Raw genomic sequence first — 18390 nt, 5'->3', positions numbered from 1 at the left:
TTGAGTCTTGGGCACCGTCGTCAAGTGAGAGCTGCAGCCCCACCCAGGGCGGTCACGGGGTTCTCAGAGGCATTTTCAGGGTCTTCTTCCTTGCCTGCCTCCTCTTCATATGCTGCCCTTTCTTCCACTTGGCTTTAACTTGTGCCTTTCCCCCCATCGACCTGCTTACAAGGTTGTTGTCAAAAAGGTTTAGTATCTATATTTCATTCTAAAAGCGATATTGATGAAAATTTGGTTAAGAAGCAAAACATGAGCCACAGCCCTATCTTCAGAGCTTTTAGATATTTCTATATATTCTCCATGTATTGTGTTCTTTTACTCTCCATGCAATTTTGTGTTCCTGTGTTTATAAAACAAGCACTTTCCTATGTCATTATATGAGACTGCTTTTTATTATAATGAAATAACTACACATGTATATACATATGTAACATACCTATAATTATTTTCCTAAGTTAATGGCATTTTTCCGTGGTGAGTCTGTGCCCAGCTTTGTGAAGAGTGTGCTGATCATATAATTACTGAACAAAGAAGGAGCCTAGAAAAGAAAAGGAAATTTACTTCTGTGACAGGGCAGTTGGGAAAGCTTGAGGGCTGTGTAAGGGGAAGGCAGGTCTGCTTAGGAAAAGGGGAAAATAATCAGGAACCTGCTCTCCTCTGGGAGACCACAAGTGATCTTAGTAAGGAATTTAGCTCCTGTTGCTGTCTGTCTTAATGTGTTTGGTAAGGAATAGACTAAAGTGTTTTAAAACATGCCTTCCTGGTGGCTTGCTTAGCAAGGAGAAGTGACTCATGAATTACACCATCGAGTGAGGCTAGGTATTCACTCAAATGGTGCCTTGTTTGTAAATCTTCTATGAGCAGCAAGTCAGAAGACACTCCTTCCCATCCTCCCCTTCCCCTCCCCCCTGGACCTTTTCCTATCTTGTTTTCACTTCCAAGAAACCAACCTCCCTCTCTCCTGAAACCGTCTAAAATCTTGCAGGCATTGATACATGCGAAGAATACTGGTACTTTTAGTTATAGTGATGATGATGATGATGATGATGACCAGAACAGGTCTTTGATCAGTTATCTAAAATCGTAGTAGTAGATAAGTTTTACAATTCAAAAGTTTAAAACATTTTATAAAGGTAATGAATATAACACATGTGCTGTATGCCACAGCTCTAGGGCTGAGGTTAATTCCCTCAAATCAAATAATTTATAATTATAAAGACTATAAGTAGTCTTATGTATGGTAAGGTCAGATTTTGTTGCCAAATGGGTCATGGAAAATCTTTTTTAAGGGCTTTTGGATTTTACAATCTCAGCAGAGGGATACAAATAGCTTATACTAGCTAACCTTAATTACACCATTACACTTCATGAGAGCACATGGCTGTCTCGTTCACCCTGTCCTTCCAGCACCTAACCCAGTGCCTGCCACATAGAAGGGGGGCAATCGATATTTGTTGAATGAATGGAGCACTTACTAGAGGTTAGATACCATTTTAGGCATAAAGTTTAGCTTATCCCTCATGACCACCCTATGCAGGAATTATTGTTGATATTTCCATTTTATAAAAGAGAAAACTAGGAAAGACGAAAGTTAAGAACTTGTCTCAAGATCCTACAAATAGTAAGTGGTGAGCTTTGTAAATGGAGTCTGGAACCCAAGCTCTCAGCCAGTATTCTATGTTCTTCCACTAGAATTGATGTGCTTTAAAAGTGGCCTGCAGGGAGACGTTCCAGTACCAGAAGTGTAGATTTGTGTTGGTATTTTAACTGCAGGTCCTCAGTGTTGATGTACATAAGAATTGTCTAAGGGACTTAAACAGAATATAGTCCCCGAGGCCCCTTCTCATAGTCTCGGACTCAGTAAGTCTAGGTGGGGTTTGGGTAGCTGTGTTTCAGACAAGGTCTCCAGGTAATTTCTGTGGGCCCCCAAAACTTGAGATCCATTTGGCTTCCCGTGGTCGGCAAACTGTGGCTCTCGAGTCACATGCGGCTCTTTGGCCCCTTGAGTGTGGCTCTTCCTAAGCCTTAGGAGAACCCTAATTAAGTTAATAACAATATACCTACCTATATAGTTTAAGTTTAAAAAATTTGGCTCTCAAAAGAAATTTCAATCGTTGTACTGTTGATATTTGGCTCTGTTGACTAATGAGTTTGCCGACCACTGGTTTATACCATGACAGGAAGTATAATCTAGTAATTAATCACTTGGTCCTGAATTTACTAGTTGTGGGACTTTGTACCAGTGATTTAACCTCCCTCTGCTGTAAGTTTTTTCATCTGTAAGGTTATGAGAATTAGGTGAGTCAGAGTAAGAGCTATATATGTGTGGGATAAATAAAAGTAAAGTATTTTAGACAGTGAGAATTCAAGAAGTTAGAACAGTGCAGGCACATAGCAAGCACTCGATAAATGGTAGCAACTTTTGTTACAGTTTTGACTGATAATGACAGCTGCCTGCAGGACCGAGGCCTTGCTGAGAATCTACACAGAGTCCAAGAAAATAAATTTGTAGAAATGGATTTCGGTGTTTAAATATGGCCGCACCGTCCAACTAATAATCATCATTTGAGTTGTAATTTCCTAGCGTATCTCTGCGCTGATTGTGCGACGCTGATGTCCAGGTGATTGCCATAGAGGGTTAGAGCTTCGGTCCCTCTGGCAGTATATTTGTTTTTGATTTTACTATTGTTTTTACTCTTTTATCTAGGTTTCTGTCCATGTTAGAAGAAGAAGTTTACAGTCAAAACTCTCCTATCTGGGATCAGGACTTTCTGTCGGCCTCTTCCAGAACCAGCCAGCTAGGAATCCAAACAGGTAAAAAAAAAAATTTTGTTTTTTCTTTTCAGCATTCAGAGAGCAACCAGGAAGTGTTACTTTCAGCTCACTCTGCATTTATTTGTGTTTTTAATCAAGAAATTGAAGACGGGAGCCAGCAGATTTTGCATCTGCATCTCTATTAATGAGGAGAGCAGGTGCAAATCAGTGAAAACAACTACTGCTCCTACTACTGGGTTTGCTTAGCTTGCACATTACAGTTTTATGGGGCGGGTGTGTGTGTGTGTGTGTGTGTGTGTGTGTGTGTGTGTGTGTGTGTGTAAAATACCAGGCAGCTTGGCCCTGTAGGGCACTGCTGGCTCTTTTTAAAGACACGCATAGTCTCCGTCAACGGCCTCATATGCCCAGGAATCAAGTTTCAGCCTAGTTTCTGAATCCATGATGTCTGCTTTGTGTATCAAGTTACTGTCAGGATGAGTGGAAGACAGCGGTCTTGAGTCTCAGGACATGAAGAACTTCCCAGTGGGGCCAGGACATCCTTGTCATTGCCTTGGGTCAGCCAGTGGCATCACCTGGCATTTTGTGAGGATGGAAGACATGTGACTTGTAGAGTCAGACTGATTCCAGAGAGAGGATCTGAATTCCTGCCTTCGATACTAGGAGGATTCAGAGAAGGTTGGCAGGAGATGCCAAAGCAGTCATTGATATGTGGCCATGGGGAAAGGCAGAATGCAGGATTTTGATGTTAGAGATTTTAGCAGCTCTAGCTCAATGTGTAGTGTAGGGACTGGTGAATATCGCTTCCAGGAAAGTTAATTTTACTCTTGCTGTTTTTTTTCCAAAAATAATTCTACATACAATAAAAGCCACCTTTTTTTGCCCAGCCGAGTGGCTCAGTTAGGTTGAGTGTCATCCTGGGCACCCAAAGATTGCCAGTCCGATTCCCAATCAGGGCACAGTCCTTGGTTGCAGGTTCAATCCTTGGTCAGGGCACCTATGAAAGGCAACTGATGGATATTTCTCTCTCATGGAGATCTCTTTCTCTCTCTCTCTCTCTCTCTCTCTCTCTCTCTCTCTCTCCTCTTCCCTCGCACCCTGTTCCTCTCTCTAAGCATGTCCTTGGGTGAGGATTAAAAAAAAAAAGGTAAATAAATAATTAAGTCACCCTTTTTAGTAAATAGTTCTGTGAATTTTAACAAATACATATCGTTGTGTGATCATCAGGATATAGACCATTACATCACCCAGAAAATTCTGCTGTCCTCTATGTAGTCCATTCATTGCCCTACCCCCAGCACTGGCTACCACAGATTTTTCTTTTCCTATAGTATTTTTGGGGGGGGGTCTTTTCTAGAAGGTCATACACATAGCACATGACTTTTTGAGTCTGGCTTCTTTTACTCAGATTCACACATTTGAGAAGGTGGTTAAAAGTGTGTGTGTGTGTGTGTGTGTTTTTCACCTAGAGCCCAAGTTTGAGTATAAATATATTTAAATTCACGGCAGAATACTTAAAGAATGAGGTATTTTGTTTTGGGTCAAACCCGTCCTGTTTGCATTCTTGTTACCAAAAACATCTTCTTTTTTTTTTTTTTTAAACCTTAGGTCATAGAATGTGATCTCATCTTTCTCTGGTCCAAAACCTGTAGAGCTTTGGGGTCTCTCTGTGCCTATGACATGCTCCCTTCACACCCGCATTTCCCAGGCGTGTTCTCTGTGGTGACTGGGCATGGACTCGGGATTGCCCGGTGCTGTCCACTTTATCTGTCTTGCTCTCTGCTAGCTTGCAAATGGCATCCCTCCACAAACCCCTTCCTCATTTTCCTGTGCCTTCTAGCCAGGTCTGGATCTCCCTTCTTCCCCACTTTCACCGAGCCTTGAGTATATCCTATCCTTGGGTCTCAAACTTGGCTGCACTAGGCCTCACCCATGGTGATTTAAAATAATTCTAACTTCTGAGTCCCTTCCCCAAGAGTGTGCAGCGTCATTGGCCTAGGGTGTGGCCTGGACATTTTAAAAGCTCCCCAGGTGATTCTGATGTGCAGCAATATTTGAGAATAACAGTGTCGTACATGCTCATACATGCTTACCTCATGCTCTCCGAGGCCCACTTTTTTCCTGTAGGTCTTTTCTATGAGCGTGACCCTGGATGGTTAGAGACCCAGTTTTGCCATAATACTAATAACAACCAATATTTCCATTAAGTGCTTGCCTGTGAAGTTTGCTGTAAGCCTTAGCACAAAGCCTGGGAAGTTGCTATTATTGTCCCCTTTATATAGATGAGCAGTTACCCAAGGTCAGATCTCGTTAAGTGATAGAACTGGGTTTTGCCCCCGGGGTCTGGCAAATTCCTCAACACCAGACTGCATTACGAGCCAGGGCTCTGACCACTACATCCCGCTACTTGGCTGTGCGTTGCGAATGTGCAGGCCAATGCTTGTGGAAGGAATGAGTGAAGAACAGTTTCTGCCTTCAGGCAGGGGGACACCAAAGCTATTCAGCAGGGTCAACTTGGCTCTTTTGTGGAGGGTCTTCCGGAGAGACCCTCCCTGACCCTTGCCTACTCAAAACACTACCTGGTCTGTTCCATTTCCAGCGAATTATCTGTCATAGCACAGGATGGAAAAGGCAGAGGTTGTCTCTGTTTCTCTGGGAATTACGTGTCTATTTCTGTGGCTAAGGTTGTAACCCAGTTAAGAGTACAGCTGGATTCTACTCTTCAGCATTACCCGGAGCCGTCAGAGACAGGCTGTCTTCTCCTGTTCTGCTTTAATTGCCGTGTGTTCTCTTTGGGGAAAGAAGAGTGCAGTCATCGACTTAATTGGCACGTCTGCACATCTATGCACGTGTGATAAATGCCATTCATAATGATGGCTCTGAAGGTTTGCAAGGTACTCAGATGTCTGCAGAATCATCAGAGCTCCCTCTTTGTGTAGCACCACTCCAGTGTACTTTGCAAGTCAGGGGGCCTGTAGGCGGGAAGGAACACCGTGTAGCCTGGCACTTCAGTATATTCTGAGTCTTCGCATGCGGACTGCTGTTCAGTTGAGAGTGCTGTGGACCGGTGTCTCTCTGTTGCTTGGGTTACTTATTCCATCACTGTCTTGGCTGCTGGGGATGTACTCTGCACACCGAACTGTGGCTGCCTTGAAACTTAGATGAACATTCTCTCTGGACATCTGTCTGCACTGCCCTGCTCGGTCCTGTATGTGATCAGAGCCACTGAAAATGTCTGTATCCCTCATCAGCAGCCAGTCAGCAGAGCAACATCCTATTCCTTACAAAGGCTTTAAAAATAAGGTTTTGTTTAGAAATAGTCTCAAAAGTACAGAAAAGTTAAAAGAATAGAATAAAAATTTTGTATATTGGGTATACTTTACCTAGATTCATTGATGGTTAAAATTTTACCACATTTGCTTTATCATCTCGTCTCTCTCTCTCTCTCTCTCTCTCTCTCTCTCCTTGTTTCTGTAAATATCCCTGTATCTATCTATATGTCTGTCTGTCTATCTATCTACCTACCTATCTACCTATCTATGATTTTCTTGCAAACATCATGCCTTCTTACTGACTTCAGTGGGTATCTTCCAAGAGCAAGGCCATTCTCTTACTTAACGAGTATAGTTATCAAAGTAAGGAACTTTAACCTTGATGCAAGGTTACACCTTATTATTTAATCTATAGGCTATTTTCCATTTTTGCCTCTTATCTCAATGATGTGGTTTATGGCAATTTTGCATCATATCAGGAGGTGCATAATGTTGGCCTCTCCCATTATTGTTGGCATTAAAGTTTGTAGGTGGTATTTACAAGGTTTCTCCACTGCAATGCTACCATTTTTCTTTTGTAATAAAAAAAGTACTTTTGTGGGGAGATACTTAAAAACTGTCCCGTCATATCAGAATTGTACTCATAAGGTTTAGCCTGCACAGATGATTGTCCGTGAATCAATTATTATATGCTGGCTGCCATCATTCCTTCCTTATTTATTTGTTGGCATTCTTCTGTAAGGAAGAGCTTTACCTTTTCCCCATTTATTTATTTGTCTGTTCATTTAGGATTTTATCAATATAGACTCAGATATTTCTCCTCTATTCAGTGGGTTATAATCCATTACTGTCTTCATTATCATGCTCACATTGACCCTATTTCTTTTATTTTAAAGATGACTTCTTTGTGGTATTGGGCAGGAATGGGGTGGTCTCACGTGCACTTGGTTCCTCATTGCCAAAGAAAAGAGTCATCCGCCCTGACCAATTTGGCTCAGTGGATAGAGCTTCGGCCTGCGGACTCAAGGGTCCCAGGTTCGGTTCCGGTCAAGGGCATGTACCTTGGTTGCAGGCACACACCCAGTGGGGAGTGTGCAGGGGGCAGCTGATCGATGTTTCTCTCTCATTGATGTTTCTGACTCTCTGTCCCTCTCCATTCCTCTCTGTAAAAAATCAATAAAATATATTTAAAAAGAAAAAAAAAAGTCATCTAATACCTTCTTTTTCTTTTCTTGGCAGTCATCAACCCACCTCCTGTGGCTGGGACGATTTCATACTCTTCAAACTCATCTTCCCTTGAGCAGCTGAATGGTGGGAGCAGCAGTCCTTCTGGCAAAGGCTCGTCTGGGCTTGAGGCAAACCCAGGTAGGCACATAGGGGGCACAGTAGAGGGCTGTGATTTGCCCTAGAAGTTCTTTTGTAATATGAGAAGTTCCAGAGGTAGACTTAGACCAACCACAGATTGTTCATGGCCAGGATTTTGATGGCTGGAAATGACTTTGAGCTGTATTGGGTAGTTATTGCTGTGTAACAAATCAACCCAAAATGCAGAGCCTTAAAACAAAACTATAATCATTTATTATAATAGGTCACTTATTCTGTGTGTTGCCTGGTTGGTGGCTGAGCTCCTTTGGACAAGATGCTCGACGTTGCTCTTTTCCTTTTTAACTAAAGATAGGGGGCTTACTATATGGAGACGTCTTAGTGGGATTCACTCCTGAAGAATCAGTTAGATTAGACCATATACATTTCAAAAACATGCTAATACTGATGAATATTACATCACAGGAAAATTTTAATTTGTATGTAAAAATAAGTACATGCTATGACAGAAAAAAAAATAAGGAAAAAAACCCCACATGTGATAGTAGAAAAAGACAAAAAGACACCATACACTCTAGTAAAGAAAATGGGAGAAAGTTTTTTTTATCTTTGCCTGGCCTTTCCCAGCATGTGACACATTGAAAATGGCCCTGCTCACTTTGCCAGCCATCATTTTAAGGCAAAAAAGCATCGTGAGAGATAAAGAATGAAAAATTAAATTCACTAGCCAAAAAAACCCAAAAAACAACACACCATTTCACTAGCATATAATTCAAATATATACAGACATAATATACATACACACATATATACAAATATATATACTTATATATATACAAATATATATATGTATACATATATGAGAGAATTAACAGAATTACAAGGAGAAATAAATCAACTAATAGTTGAAAACAGACATGTCTGAATAATTCATAGATCAAGCAGACAAAACTATCAGGAACAATATAGGAGTCCTGAAAACATGATCAGCAAACTTAATCTAATGGACATATAGAGATCATTGCTCTAAAAATTGGAAAATACACATTTATTCCAAGAAGAGACTATGCATTTATAAATAATGGGTCATGTTTTAGGCCATAAAGCAAGTTTCAAAAATTGTTGCCATTTTGTTATTACATGGATTGTGTATGTTCTCTGACCACAAAGGGACTAAATTAGAGACTAATAATGAATGATAACTGGAGTAACTCCTTGCATTTACAAATGAAGAAATGAATGCTTTAATAACTCCTATATCAAGTTAAAAATTATCATAGGAAATAGAAAGTGTTCAGAATGGATCAATCGTTGGCAGTTATTGTGACCTTCTCCCTGCTTTTTCCACCTTCCACTGCCACCTCTTCTCTGCGTAAATGGAGATTTGACTTTCATACCTATTAGTGTTATTAGAAAATTGGTTGGATTAGTCAACATATGTTATCTGCTTTGTGTTTAAAATAACCCATTGTTTCCCCTTTTATTTTGGTCATCACAGGAGAAAAGAGGAAAATGAATGACTCTCATGTTTTGGAGGAAGCCAAGAAACCCCGAGTTATGGGGGATATTCCAATGGAATTAATCCACGAGGTCATGTCTACCATCACGGACCCTGCAGTGATGGTTGGACCAGAGGTCAGTGGGGTAAATCTGGCAGCCAGCTGGTAGACCTCTTCTGCTCTCCTCGCCACTCTAGCTGTCCAAAATGGGGATGGAATCACTGAGAATTAGCGTGCTGTGCTACCCTGGTTTGCTTTTAACTTGGTGGTCAGGGTCGGGAAGGGCAGGAAAGGCAGGTTGGAGAGGTGATTTCCCCTTGATGAATATCACATCACAGGGAAACTTACTAATAATCTCACACAGTTCAAGTCACTTCTCCTCCCTCGACTTTCTACCTTGAAAAATTTAAAGCATAAATGTTGTCCTGTCTCCACTCTCTTCAGAGAAGAGCTCTGTGTAATTTTTTTCCTGTCTCCTGCACCCCAGAACAATCTTCTGTCAGCACATTCGGCCAGGGATGAGGCAGCCAGGATGGAAGAGCGCAGGGGTGTGATTGAGTTTCACGTGGTCGGCAATTCCCTGAACCAGAAACCCAACAAGAAGATCCTGATGTGGTTGGTGGGTCTACAGAACGTGTTCTCCCATCAGCTGCCCCGAATGCCCAAAGAGTACATCACACGGCTTGTCTTTGACCCGTAAGTGGTGCTTTGCTCTTCCTTCTTATTACCTTTTTAAATGAAAGAGGAACTACTCAGAAAGTGAAAGTCAGCCATAGGCAACCACTGAATCCTGCTGCCTCTTGTCACACAGTGGATATAGGGATCCCTTAAATTAATTGCCTTGTCTAAGGTATTAAAATTAATTTTTCAACAATTCAAAAACTTTTTATTAATAATAATGAAGTTTTGTGTTCTAAGTGGCTGCTGACTATCCTATGCTTCATTCATTGTAGCAATGAAAGAATATAAACACTAAGAAGATGCCCCACTTTTTTTAATTTTAATTTTTTAAAATATGTATTTTATTGATTATTCACAGAGAGGAAGGGACTGGGATAGAGAGTTAGAAACATCGATGAGAGAGAAACACCAATCAGCTGCCTCCTGCACACCCTCAACTGGGGATGTGCCTGCAACCAAGGTACATGCCCTTGACCGGAATCGAACCTGGGATCCGTCAGTCCACAGGCCGACCCTCTATCCACTGAGCCAAACCAGTTAGGGCCCCACTTTTTTAATAGTCAAAACATTCTTGATTTTGGTGCTTTAACTAGGTACCATGGTTGCCTGGGTCTGGGAAAATTATTGGGTTATCAGACAAGTTTACTTTGAAAATTCATTTCTTTAAAAAAAACTTCAAAAAACCCCCAACACCTAAACTTCCCTAATTGAATGTATTTTAATATATATAGCCCAATAGCCTATGGGGACTATGATTTATGCATATGACAATTAGAGTGACATTTTAGACAGAAAAGAGGTCAGACAGGGTTCTATGATGCAAGGTTTGGCAAGTTGTACATGTGGCTTTTGTGTTCTTTTCCATAATGTTTCCATAATATTTCTGAGTAAGACTAATCTTCAGAAACATATGCCACTTTTCCATGACTTTGTACTCTCTCCCTAGCCCCCAACCCTGGACCCCTTGGCATTGGGGGTACCCCTGTTCCTGTACTGGAACATGTACTCTGTTTTTTATTTGTAAACCTCAGAGCATTCTTAAGTGGCTGGCATTTTGTTCTGGTGGAATCTCCGATGAAGACGTGTACAGGCAAGCTTGCTCTATAAGTCCACATTAAAGAATGGTCTGGTGAGATAGTGACTAGATAAAGGAGGCTTCTGTAGAAATGCAAGAAAAACACTGCCCACTCCTTCCTGGTTGGTAAATAAGGAACACCCCCTCAAAAGTATATTTATATAACCAAGATAGGTAAAACTTTGATATAATCTTATTTTTCCAGGAAACACAAAACCCTTGCTTTAATTAAAGATGGCCGTGTTATTGGTGGTATCTGTTTCCGTATGTTTCCATCCCAAGGATTCACGGAGATTGTTTTCTGTGCTGTAACGTCAAATGAGCAAGTCAAGGTAAGGGTAACCCAAGGTCTTAGAAGAAAAGCAGAATGTGATATTTTTTTAAAATATATTTTTATTGATTTTAGAGAGGAAGGGAGAGATAGAAACATCAATGAAGAGAGAGAATCATTGATTGGCTGCCTCTTGTGGCCCCCTACTGGGGGGGATTGAGCCTGCAACCCGGGCATATGCCCTTGACTGGAATCAAACCCGGGCCCCTTCAGTCTGCAGGCTAACGCTTTATCCACTGAGTCAAACTGGTTAGGGCAGAATGTGATATTTCTTAACTAAAGCTGCAGAGATTGGGAAAGGCTCTGGGCCATGTCCAGAGAAGGTTCAAAGTGGAGTTCAGGACTCTCTGAGAAGCATCCTCTTAAATGTGTATGTGCCTGAGGAGAATAAATGTTCCACATACCAACAGGTGTGCTTCTACCAAGGCTCTGTTGGACCTTGGAACAAAGTACAGGGACACTGCACAGCCCCAAACTCAGGTATAGTCTGTGGCAAGTGAAGGATGATTGAAAATAAATCACAGTGTTCATTGTTAATTTACTCATGGATTCACACACACACAAACACACACACACACACACACACACACACACACACACACACCCTAGAGACAGGGAACCATCAGCAAGGACATGGTGTGATGTGGATTAGGAAGATGATCTAGGTGGCTTATACTTCAGGAAGATTTCTTATGACTTTGTCCCTCACCGGTGGCAGGAACTAAAGAAATTCCATAAGGGAAGCTGTGAAAAATTTTGAAATTTATGGCTACGTTTCAGAAGTATTCATGCTGGGTTTGGAATGTAGTGTTTTTAGGGGGTGGTGTGTGTGTGTGTGACTAATTTACTTTCCCGATTATTCTTGGCCTAGGTCCCTTTCTCCCCAGGAACTCTGGCTGTTTTATTGATATCACGGTTGGTATCACAGCCTGACTGGAATAAACTAGACTCTCAATGGGCAGTAAGAGCTCTGATCTGGGTTAGATTGTGTTCTGTTCTGCTGCCCTTAGGGGAATGGAGGCAGGAAATGTGTCTTTAGAAGATTATTCATTTGGTATTTGGGGAGCCCTAGAGAATATCATGCAAATGTATGGCGGGTGGTGGAAAGATAAGCAGCTCAGGATTAGATGGCTGCTGAGAAAAATCAGCCAACGTCTGAGGCAGTGTTGTCCAGTGAAATACAGTGTGCTGGGCAAATGTGAGGCATACATGCGATTTTAGGTATTCTAGCAGCCACATTAAAAAGAAAGCAGAATTAATTTTTAAAATATATTTCATCTGACCCAGTATATCCAACGTATTGTCATTGCAAAGGTACTCAGTGCTATGAAGAATGATGAGACAGTCTTCATGCTTTGTTTTGTACTAAGTCTCTGAGATCAAGTGTGTATTTTACACTTACAGATTGTCTCGGCTCGAACTATAGCCACATTTCCGATGCTGCCGGGGCACATGTGGCCCGTGGTTCCCGTATTGGACAGTGCAGGTCTAAGCATTGCTGCTCGTGCAGCTACAAAGAAGCAACGCCATTGGTAGAAAACAAGAATAAGTCTCTAGAAGCAATCATTCTCTGCTTGAAGGCTACAGCTGGTACTGTGGGTACCTTTGCTTCCATTAACAGCCTTACTCTGCTCACGGTGCCAATTATAGCCACTGAGGTTATTTATACTCACAAAGCACAAATGGGGCTTTTTGCTTTTGGCTCAGAGTACGAAGCATCAAAGGGCAAAATTCATTAGTCTTATATTTGTCATTCTGACCGGAAAAGTGAGGGCTCAAATTTGCTTGAAATTGATGTCTAGTTCTTTTTCAAGAGGTTCTGACTGTGTGTCTTTAGATGGTGCTGTTGTTGTTTCGATTACTTTTTTTTAAAAATTTTCCTCTAGCCAAAGTGAGAAACAATTCCAAATGTCCAGAGTTTAGGAACTTACTTAAAAAGAAATTTTTGTTTGGCTTTTCGTAGGGAGAGGAGCTGGCAAATAAGTCCCTGGTTTATAATTTCAGAAAAAAAGATTGCATAATTTTTGTTTTCAAAGAAAGCTACACCAACCACCTTGTTTGGAAAGGTTGATTAAGGTTGACTTGGACACTTTTAGGGATACCAGAGGGAAACTAAAGGTTTTTAATATGACTTGGATGCTTTGTCTTATTACTTTCCAGAAGGGCACTTTATTTTTTCCCCTCAAACCATGTAATTTTCTAAAGACTTGAAGGCAGGTGGCCAAATATCACAAACTCAGTAGGAAGAACTAGAAAAAAAACATCACTTTTTGTGATTACAACGGTAGTTTTAGGGGAAAAAAAAAAAAGATTATCCTCTTAAAACTGGATAGAATAGATGAGTTTGGTAGAAGCCAGTGCTTGGTAACACCCATTTGTGAAAACAGAGTGTTCATAAGTGGTTTTAAATGTTTCTTTAATACATTAAAAATCTTGGCTAAATGATACTTTAGAATTTGTGTCCACTCATTTTGGAGTATTATGCTTACCACCAAATTCCTGCGAGTGCTTGAAGTGGGATTTGCATGTGAATTTACCTTGCTTCAAAGCACACACGAGATAATATTTGAGAAGTTCCTCACCGGGCTTGAGACTGTCTCCTCAACTAAGAATTATTTGGATTTGATATTAATGCAACTGGAAAGTTACATACCTAACACTTGTTTACTATAATAAATATTTAAATAAGCACTGAAGTTACCAGGCAGATTTGGAAAAGAATCCTTTTGGTGGCAATTCAAAATAAAGGCATACAAACAAGGGAAATAGTTCTGGGGTGGAAATCTAAACATTTGCTTCTAATAGCATAATGTTGGCAATGCCTCTTTAACCAAAGAAATCTTGGAGCTACCACTAATGCCAGTTACAGTGCTAGACACAGAGAGGATTCAAGTTAAAAGACACAATCCATACTCCCAAGCAACTTGGACTATGGAAAATTTCTTTGGAGTGGTGACCATTGATGAAACATATCTTAGGTAGGTTTTGTGAAGCTGTTTACAAAAGAAAAAATTATTGTTGTTCTTAGGCAAATCATTGGCTTGTGGGTGAAAGGGGGAAATTTATAGTTCTCTTAATTCCCTACTAGATAGATGGTATATACAACAAAAGCCTAGCTTTCTTCCATCAAACACATCTATGTTAAAGTGAATTTCATCAAGAAACGTATTTCCTACTAATCTCTAGACATTACTATATATATGCACAGGCAGTTCCCTCCAAGTAGTCAATCCTTCTCTTTTCTCCAATTTTAAATTTTTTCTTTAGAAATAATTTAAAATTAGACAGCTCATACACAAATACATTTTCAGATAAACAAAAATACCACTCCCCCTTCAAGTCCCTGCCGCCCCACTATTGTCAGCTTGGTGTGCATCCTTCCAGTTGCTTCTCTACTGATATACATGCTTGGAAATGAACCTCTATGAATAGGTGACTTTATGTTCTGTAGTCATTGTAAATAGAATTCATAGTGTACATCCCTAAAAAAAACTTCCCATTATGTCTTAGGGATCCTTCAAATTCATTGCATACATATAGTTATTTAAATTTATATTTAGTTCAATTAAAATGAAATAAAATGTAAAATTCAGTTTTTTAGTCACTCAAGTACTCAATAGCCACAGTGTGACTAATGGCTACCATATAGATAAAGAACTATTCCATCATTGCAGAGATTTCCGTTGAACAGTACAGATAGGGAGCTATTTTATATTTCATAATGTGGATGCATCGTAATTTATGTAATCATTTCCCTATTGACAACATTTATGCTCTGTTTGTAAATGTTTTTCTGGACACTGAAAAGTAGAATTGCTGCATGAATGAATGTGGCTTCTCTAAGTTAAAAAAATTGTTCCCAGGTTGCCCTTTTCAATGGGTTTACCAATTTACATTTTCACCAGTGGTGTTGAGACTACCATGTCTCCCTATTATTACTGACACTAGGTACCATGAGCTGTAAAGATATTGGAGTATACTGCCCTGGCTGGGTGCCTCAGGTGGATGGAGTGTCATCCCACACACCAAAAGGTTGCAGGTTTGATCCCCGTTTGGGGCACATGTGGGAGGCAGTTGATCGAAGCATCTCTCTTTCTCTCTCTAAAAAATCAATGAAAACAGGTGAGGATTCAAAAGAAAAAAGAAATTTTCATACTATTGAGTGAAATATTGCTTCTCCTGATGGAGTGCTATGATTACTATTGAGATCATATATCATTTTTATATTTGTCAGTAATATTTATTGCTTATTCCTTTCCTCTGACAATATTTTTAAGGCTGTCTCTCTTTTTCTGGTATTGATCCTATAGAAGATATTTATGTATTTTTTATATTAAATCTTTATAATATATGTTACAATTATACCCTTCCAAATTCGTCACTTGTCTTTTGTTTAGGATATCTTTAAGGTTTTAAAATTTGAAGTAGTCTACTTAGTAAATTAGTCCTTTCTTTTATGCGTTTGCATTTTATGTTTTTTTAAAGAAGCTTCTTTGTACCCCTAGGTTGTAAACCCACTTTTCTATATCTTTTGTATAGGTTTATTTTTCCTTACATTTATATTGCCAATCTATTGCCTTACCTTGTTTTCCATATGATGTAACTCTTTTAAGGCCTAGCTCACACATATTCTTACCTTCTGTACTCTCTTCCTTCTCCCCCTTAATGATCTTATAGCCTTTTTCTCTGTTATAGGTACAGATACATCACTCTGTATCAATGCTGCGCAAAAGAAATATATTGTGAACTTCAAATGCAAGCCACTCATGTAATTTTAAAATTTCTAGTGTCTATATGTTTATTTTTATTAAATCCTCACCTGAGGATATTTTTTCATTGATTTTTAGAGAGAGTGGAAGGAAGAGGAAAAGACAGAAAGAAATATTGATGTGAGAGAAACACATCAATTGGTTGCCTCCTGCACACACCCTGATCAGGGCCTGGGTCGTGGAGGAGCCTGGAACCTGAGCATGTGCCTTTGACGGGAATCGAACCCTTCGGTCCTCAGGTCGACTCTATCCACGGAGCCAAACCGGCTGGGGCTCTAGTGTCTATATTTTTAAAAAGTATAATTATAAATTTATCTTTGACCTCTGTCCCCCTCCATTTTGTGACTTCTTCATTTAACAATAAATTATCTTTTAAAAAAAAGTAAAATTAAACAGGTGAAACTAATTTTCATATTTTCCATTTAACTGGCTATGTCCACAATATTGTCATTTTAACATATAAGTGTAAATTGTTATTAATAAGAATTTTTTTCCTGATATGTCTTTTACACTCCAGTGCATCTCAGCTTGGACTGGTCACATTTCAGTTGCTCGGTTAGTAGCTGCCGTATTGAACAGTGCAGCTCTGGGCTCTAATTATGTGTTTATATGTTTATCTTTCCCTTAACTCTCTTGTCCTCAAGAAGAGAGGGATTTCATTCATCCTTTTATTTGAGTTTTATTTGGACTCACAGTGTGTCAGCGATGTGATTTTTTTGGGAAAAGCTAAACTGTCCTTGGGTAACATCAGTAGGAGAATAATTTCCAGAAGAGGTAGTCTTCCAGCCTCACATGGGATAGAGAACTAGACCAGATGGCTTCTAGAGGTCCCTCTCCCTTGAGGTACTACAGTTTCATGAGATCATACCTGTGAGCGCATTTGAGTTCTTTATAAAAGCGTGTCACCGAGTTTTAAAATACTCATGTGAAGATATTTGTGTCTGGATGCTTGGATTTTATCTCTTTTTATGAGGTTCTAAAACAGTCATTTTAAATTTATAGATTTCCTGTAAGTTTTATACATCACTGAGAAACCTGGTAGCTGTGTTTCGTTTTTCATATTTCAATCATTCATTCTTTCAACATTGTTCACTCGCTTTAGTTACTTCCTAATGTCGTCTGGCTCTCTCAGAGATTCTGGGCTTCTCGAACCTGGTTTGGATAAGACCTAGTTGACATCCCGTGTATAAGATGATGCCCTTGAAGAACTGCTGATTTGCAGTACACAGGAAGCACTCGGATTAGTTAACATTCCAGTAAAGATTAGCGCTGTTTGTTTACATTGCTCCTTTCATCTGAGGTTCTCAAATACTTTGAGGATAAGCAGAAATTCATAATCTGTATTTACTCCTAAAACTTTATTAATATTCAGCAAGTAACTTTAATGTTGAACTTGAAGCTTACAGCCTTCGTGTGTTATTTCTCAAAAGAACCAGAAACTTGTATTTCTAAGTAATGATTATATCTCAGTTTAAGGATTTTGAATGTTTTGGTTTTGTAACTCATTTCAACGTCCAGAAATGCAAGAAATTGTGTTAGTATTATATCAGTAAAATATATCAAAGTACAAATTCCTAAACTTACCAGTATTTCTTGATGAATTTGTAGGACTTATTTTTTCTTCAGAACCTAATATATTTGTCTACATACTAACTTCCTTCCACATAGGGCTATGGAACACACCTGATGAATCATTTGAAAGAATTTCATATAAAACATGACATCCTGAACTTCCTCACATATGCAGATGAATATGCAATCGGATATTTCAAGAAACAGGTAAGTTTTTCACTGTGCAACACTGTTTTGTCGTTCCTTTTTAAAATGTGCACTCAGGTAGCCTTCATTCCAATAAGTCTTTCCTTTGCCCCCATTCACTGCTTTCTACTTATAAGAAGGACATATATTTATTTTATAAGCCTTAAGTAAGGTTCAGACTGGATTCAGAGGGTATGACCAGCACATAGTACATACTAGATAAATATTTGTTCTGGTTCCATCGTGCACAGCAGGCTGGGAGATTGGTTGCCCTCAGTCCTTTCTTATCAGAGGTTTCAGCTTGGCTTTTAAAGGATTATTCTTTGGCTGCACACTTATTTTCACAGTGCTTTATAATCCTTGTACATTCTTTACATAATATGACTACAGAAGTCATGTACAGTTATTGCAGAAAATTTAGGAAGTGTAGTGAAACACGAAGAAAAGAGGAAAAATTGCTTGCAATTTTACCACCCAGAGAAATTTAATGTTAGTTGATGTTTGGATATATACCCTTCTAATATTTTTTTCTGTGTGTGTTTGTGAGTGTATATAAATATAAAAATTGGCTCATTCTGTAATTTAATTATGTGCTTTTTTTACTTTCTATATTCTGATAATTTTTTTTTTTTTTAACATTTTCTTTTTTCTTTTTTTTTTTTTTTAATATATTTTATTGATTTTTTACAGAGAGGAAGGGAGAGAGACAGAGAGTTAGAAACATCGATGAGAGAGAAACATCGATCAGCTGCCTCCTGCACATCTCCTACTAGGGATGTGCCCGCAACCAAGGTACATGCCCTTGACCGGAATCGAACCTGGGACCCTTCAGTCCGCAGGCCGACGCTCTATCCACTGAGCCAAACCGGTTTCGGCTATATTCTGATAATTTTGATATGACTTTTGATAG

General features: G+C 39.5%; 1 protein-coding gene across 1 annotated transcript in view; it reads left to right on the top strand.

The window, feature by feature from the left end:
- The window catches only part of KAT2B (lysine acetyltransferase 2B), a 90830-nt gene that overhangs the window by 58634 nt on the left and 13806 nt on the right, over window positions 1-18390 (top strand). The window contains exons 7-12 of the mRNA XM_070433335.1: window positions 2708-2814; window positions 7284-7409; window positions 8866-9002; window positions 9354-9562; window positions 10828-10954; window positions 17391-17501. Of these exons, the coding sequence (XP_070289436.1) occupies window positions 2708-2814; window positions 7284-7409; window positions 8866-9002; window positions 9354-9562; window positions 10828-10954; window positions 17391-17501 (817 nt within the window). The remainder of the gene's footprint in view (window positions 1-2707; window positions 2815-7283; window positions 7410-8865; window positions 9003-9353; window positions 9563-10827; window positions 10955-17390; window positions 17502-18390) is intronic.

This window comes from Myotis yumanensis, unplaced genomic scaffold (genome assembly GCF_028538775.1).
Source record: "Myotis yumanensis isolate MYYU_CA2020_CCGP unplaced genomic scaffold, mMyoYum1.0.hap1 SCAF_14, whole genome shotgun sequence".
NCBI lineage: Eukaryota > Metazoa > Chordata > Mammalia > Chiroptera > Vespertilionidae > Myotis > Myotis yumanensis.
Note: the sequence above shows the minus strand (reverse complement) of the source record. Positions and strands in the feature narration are given on the sequence as shown.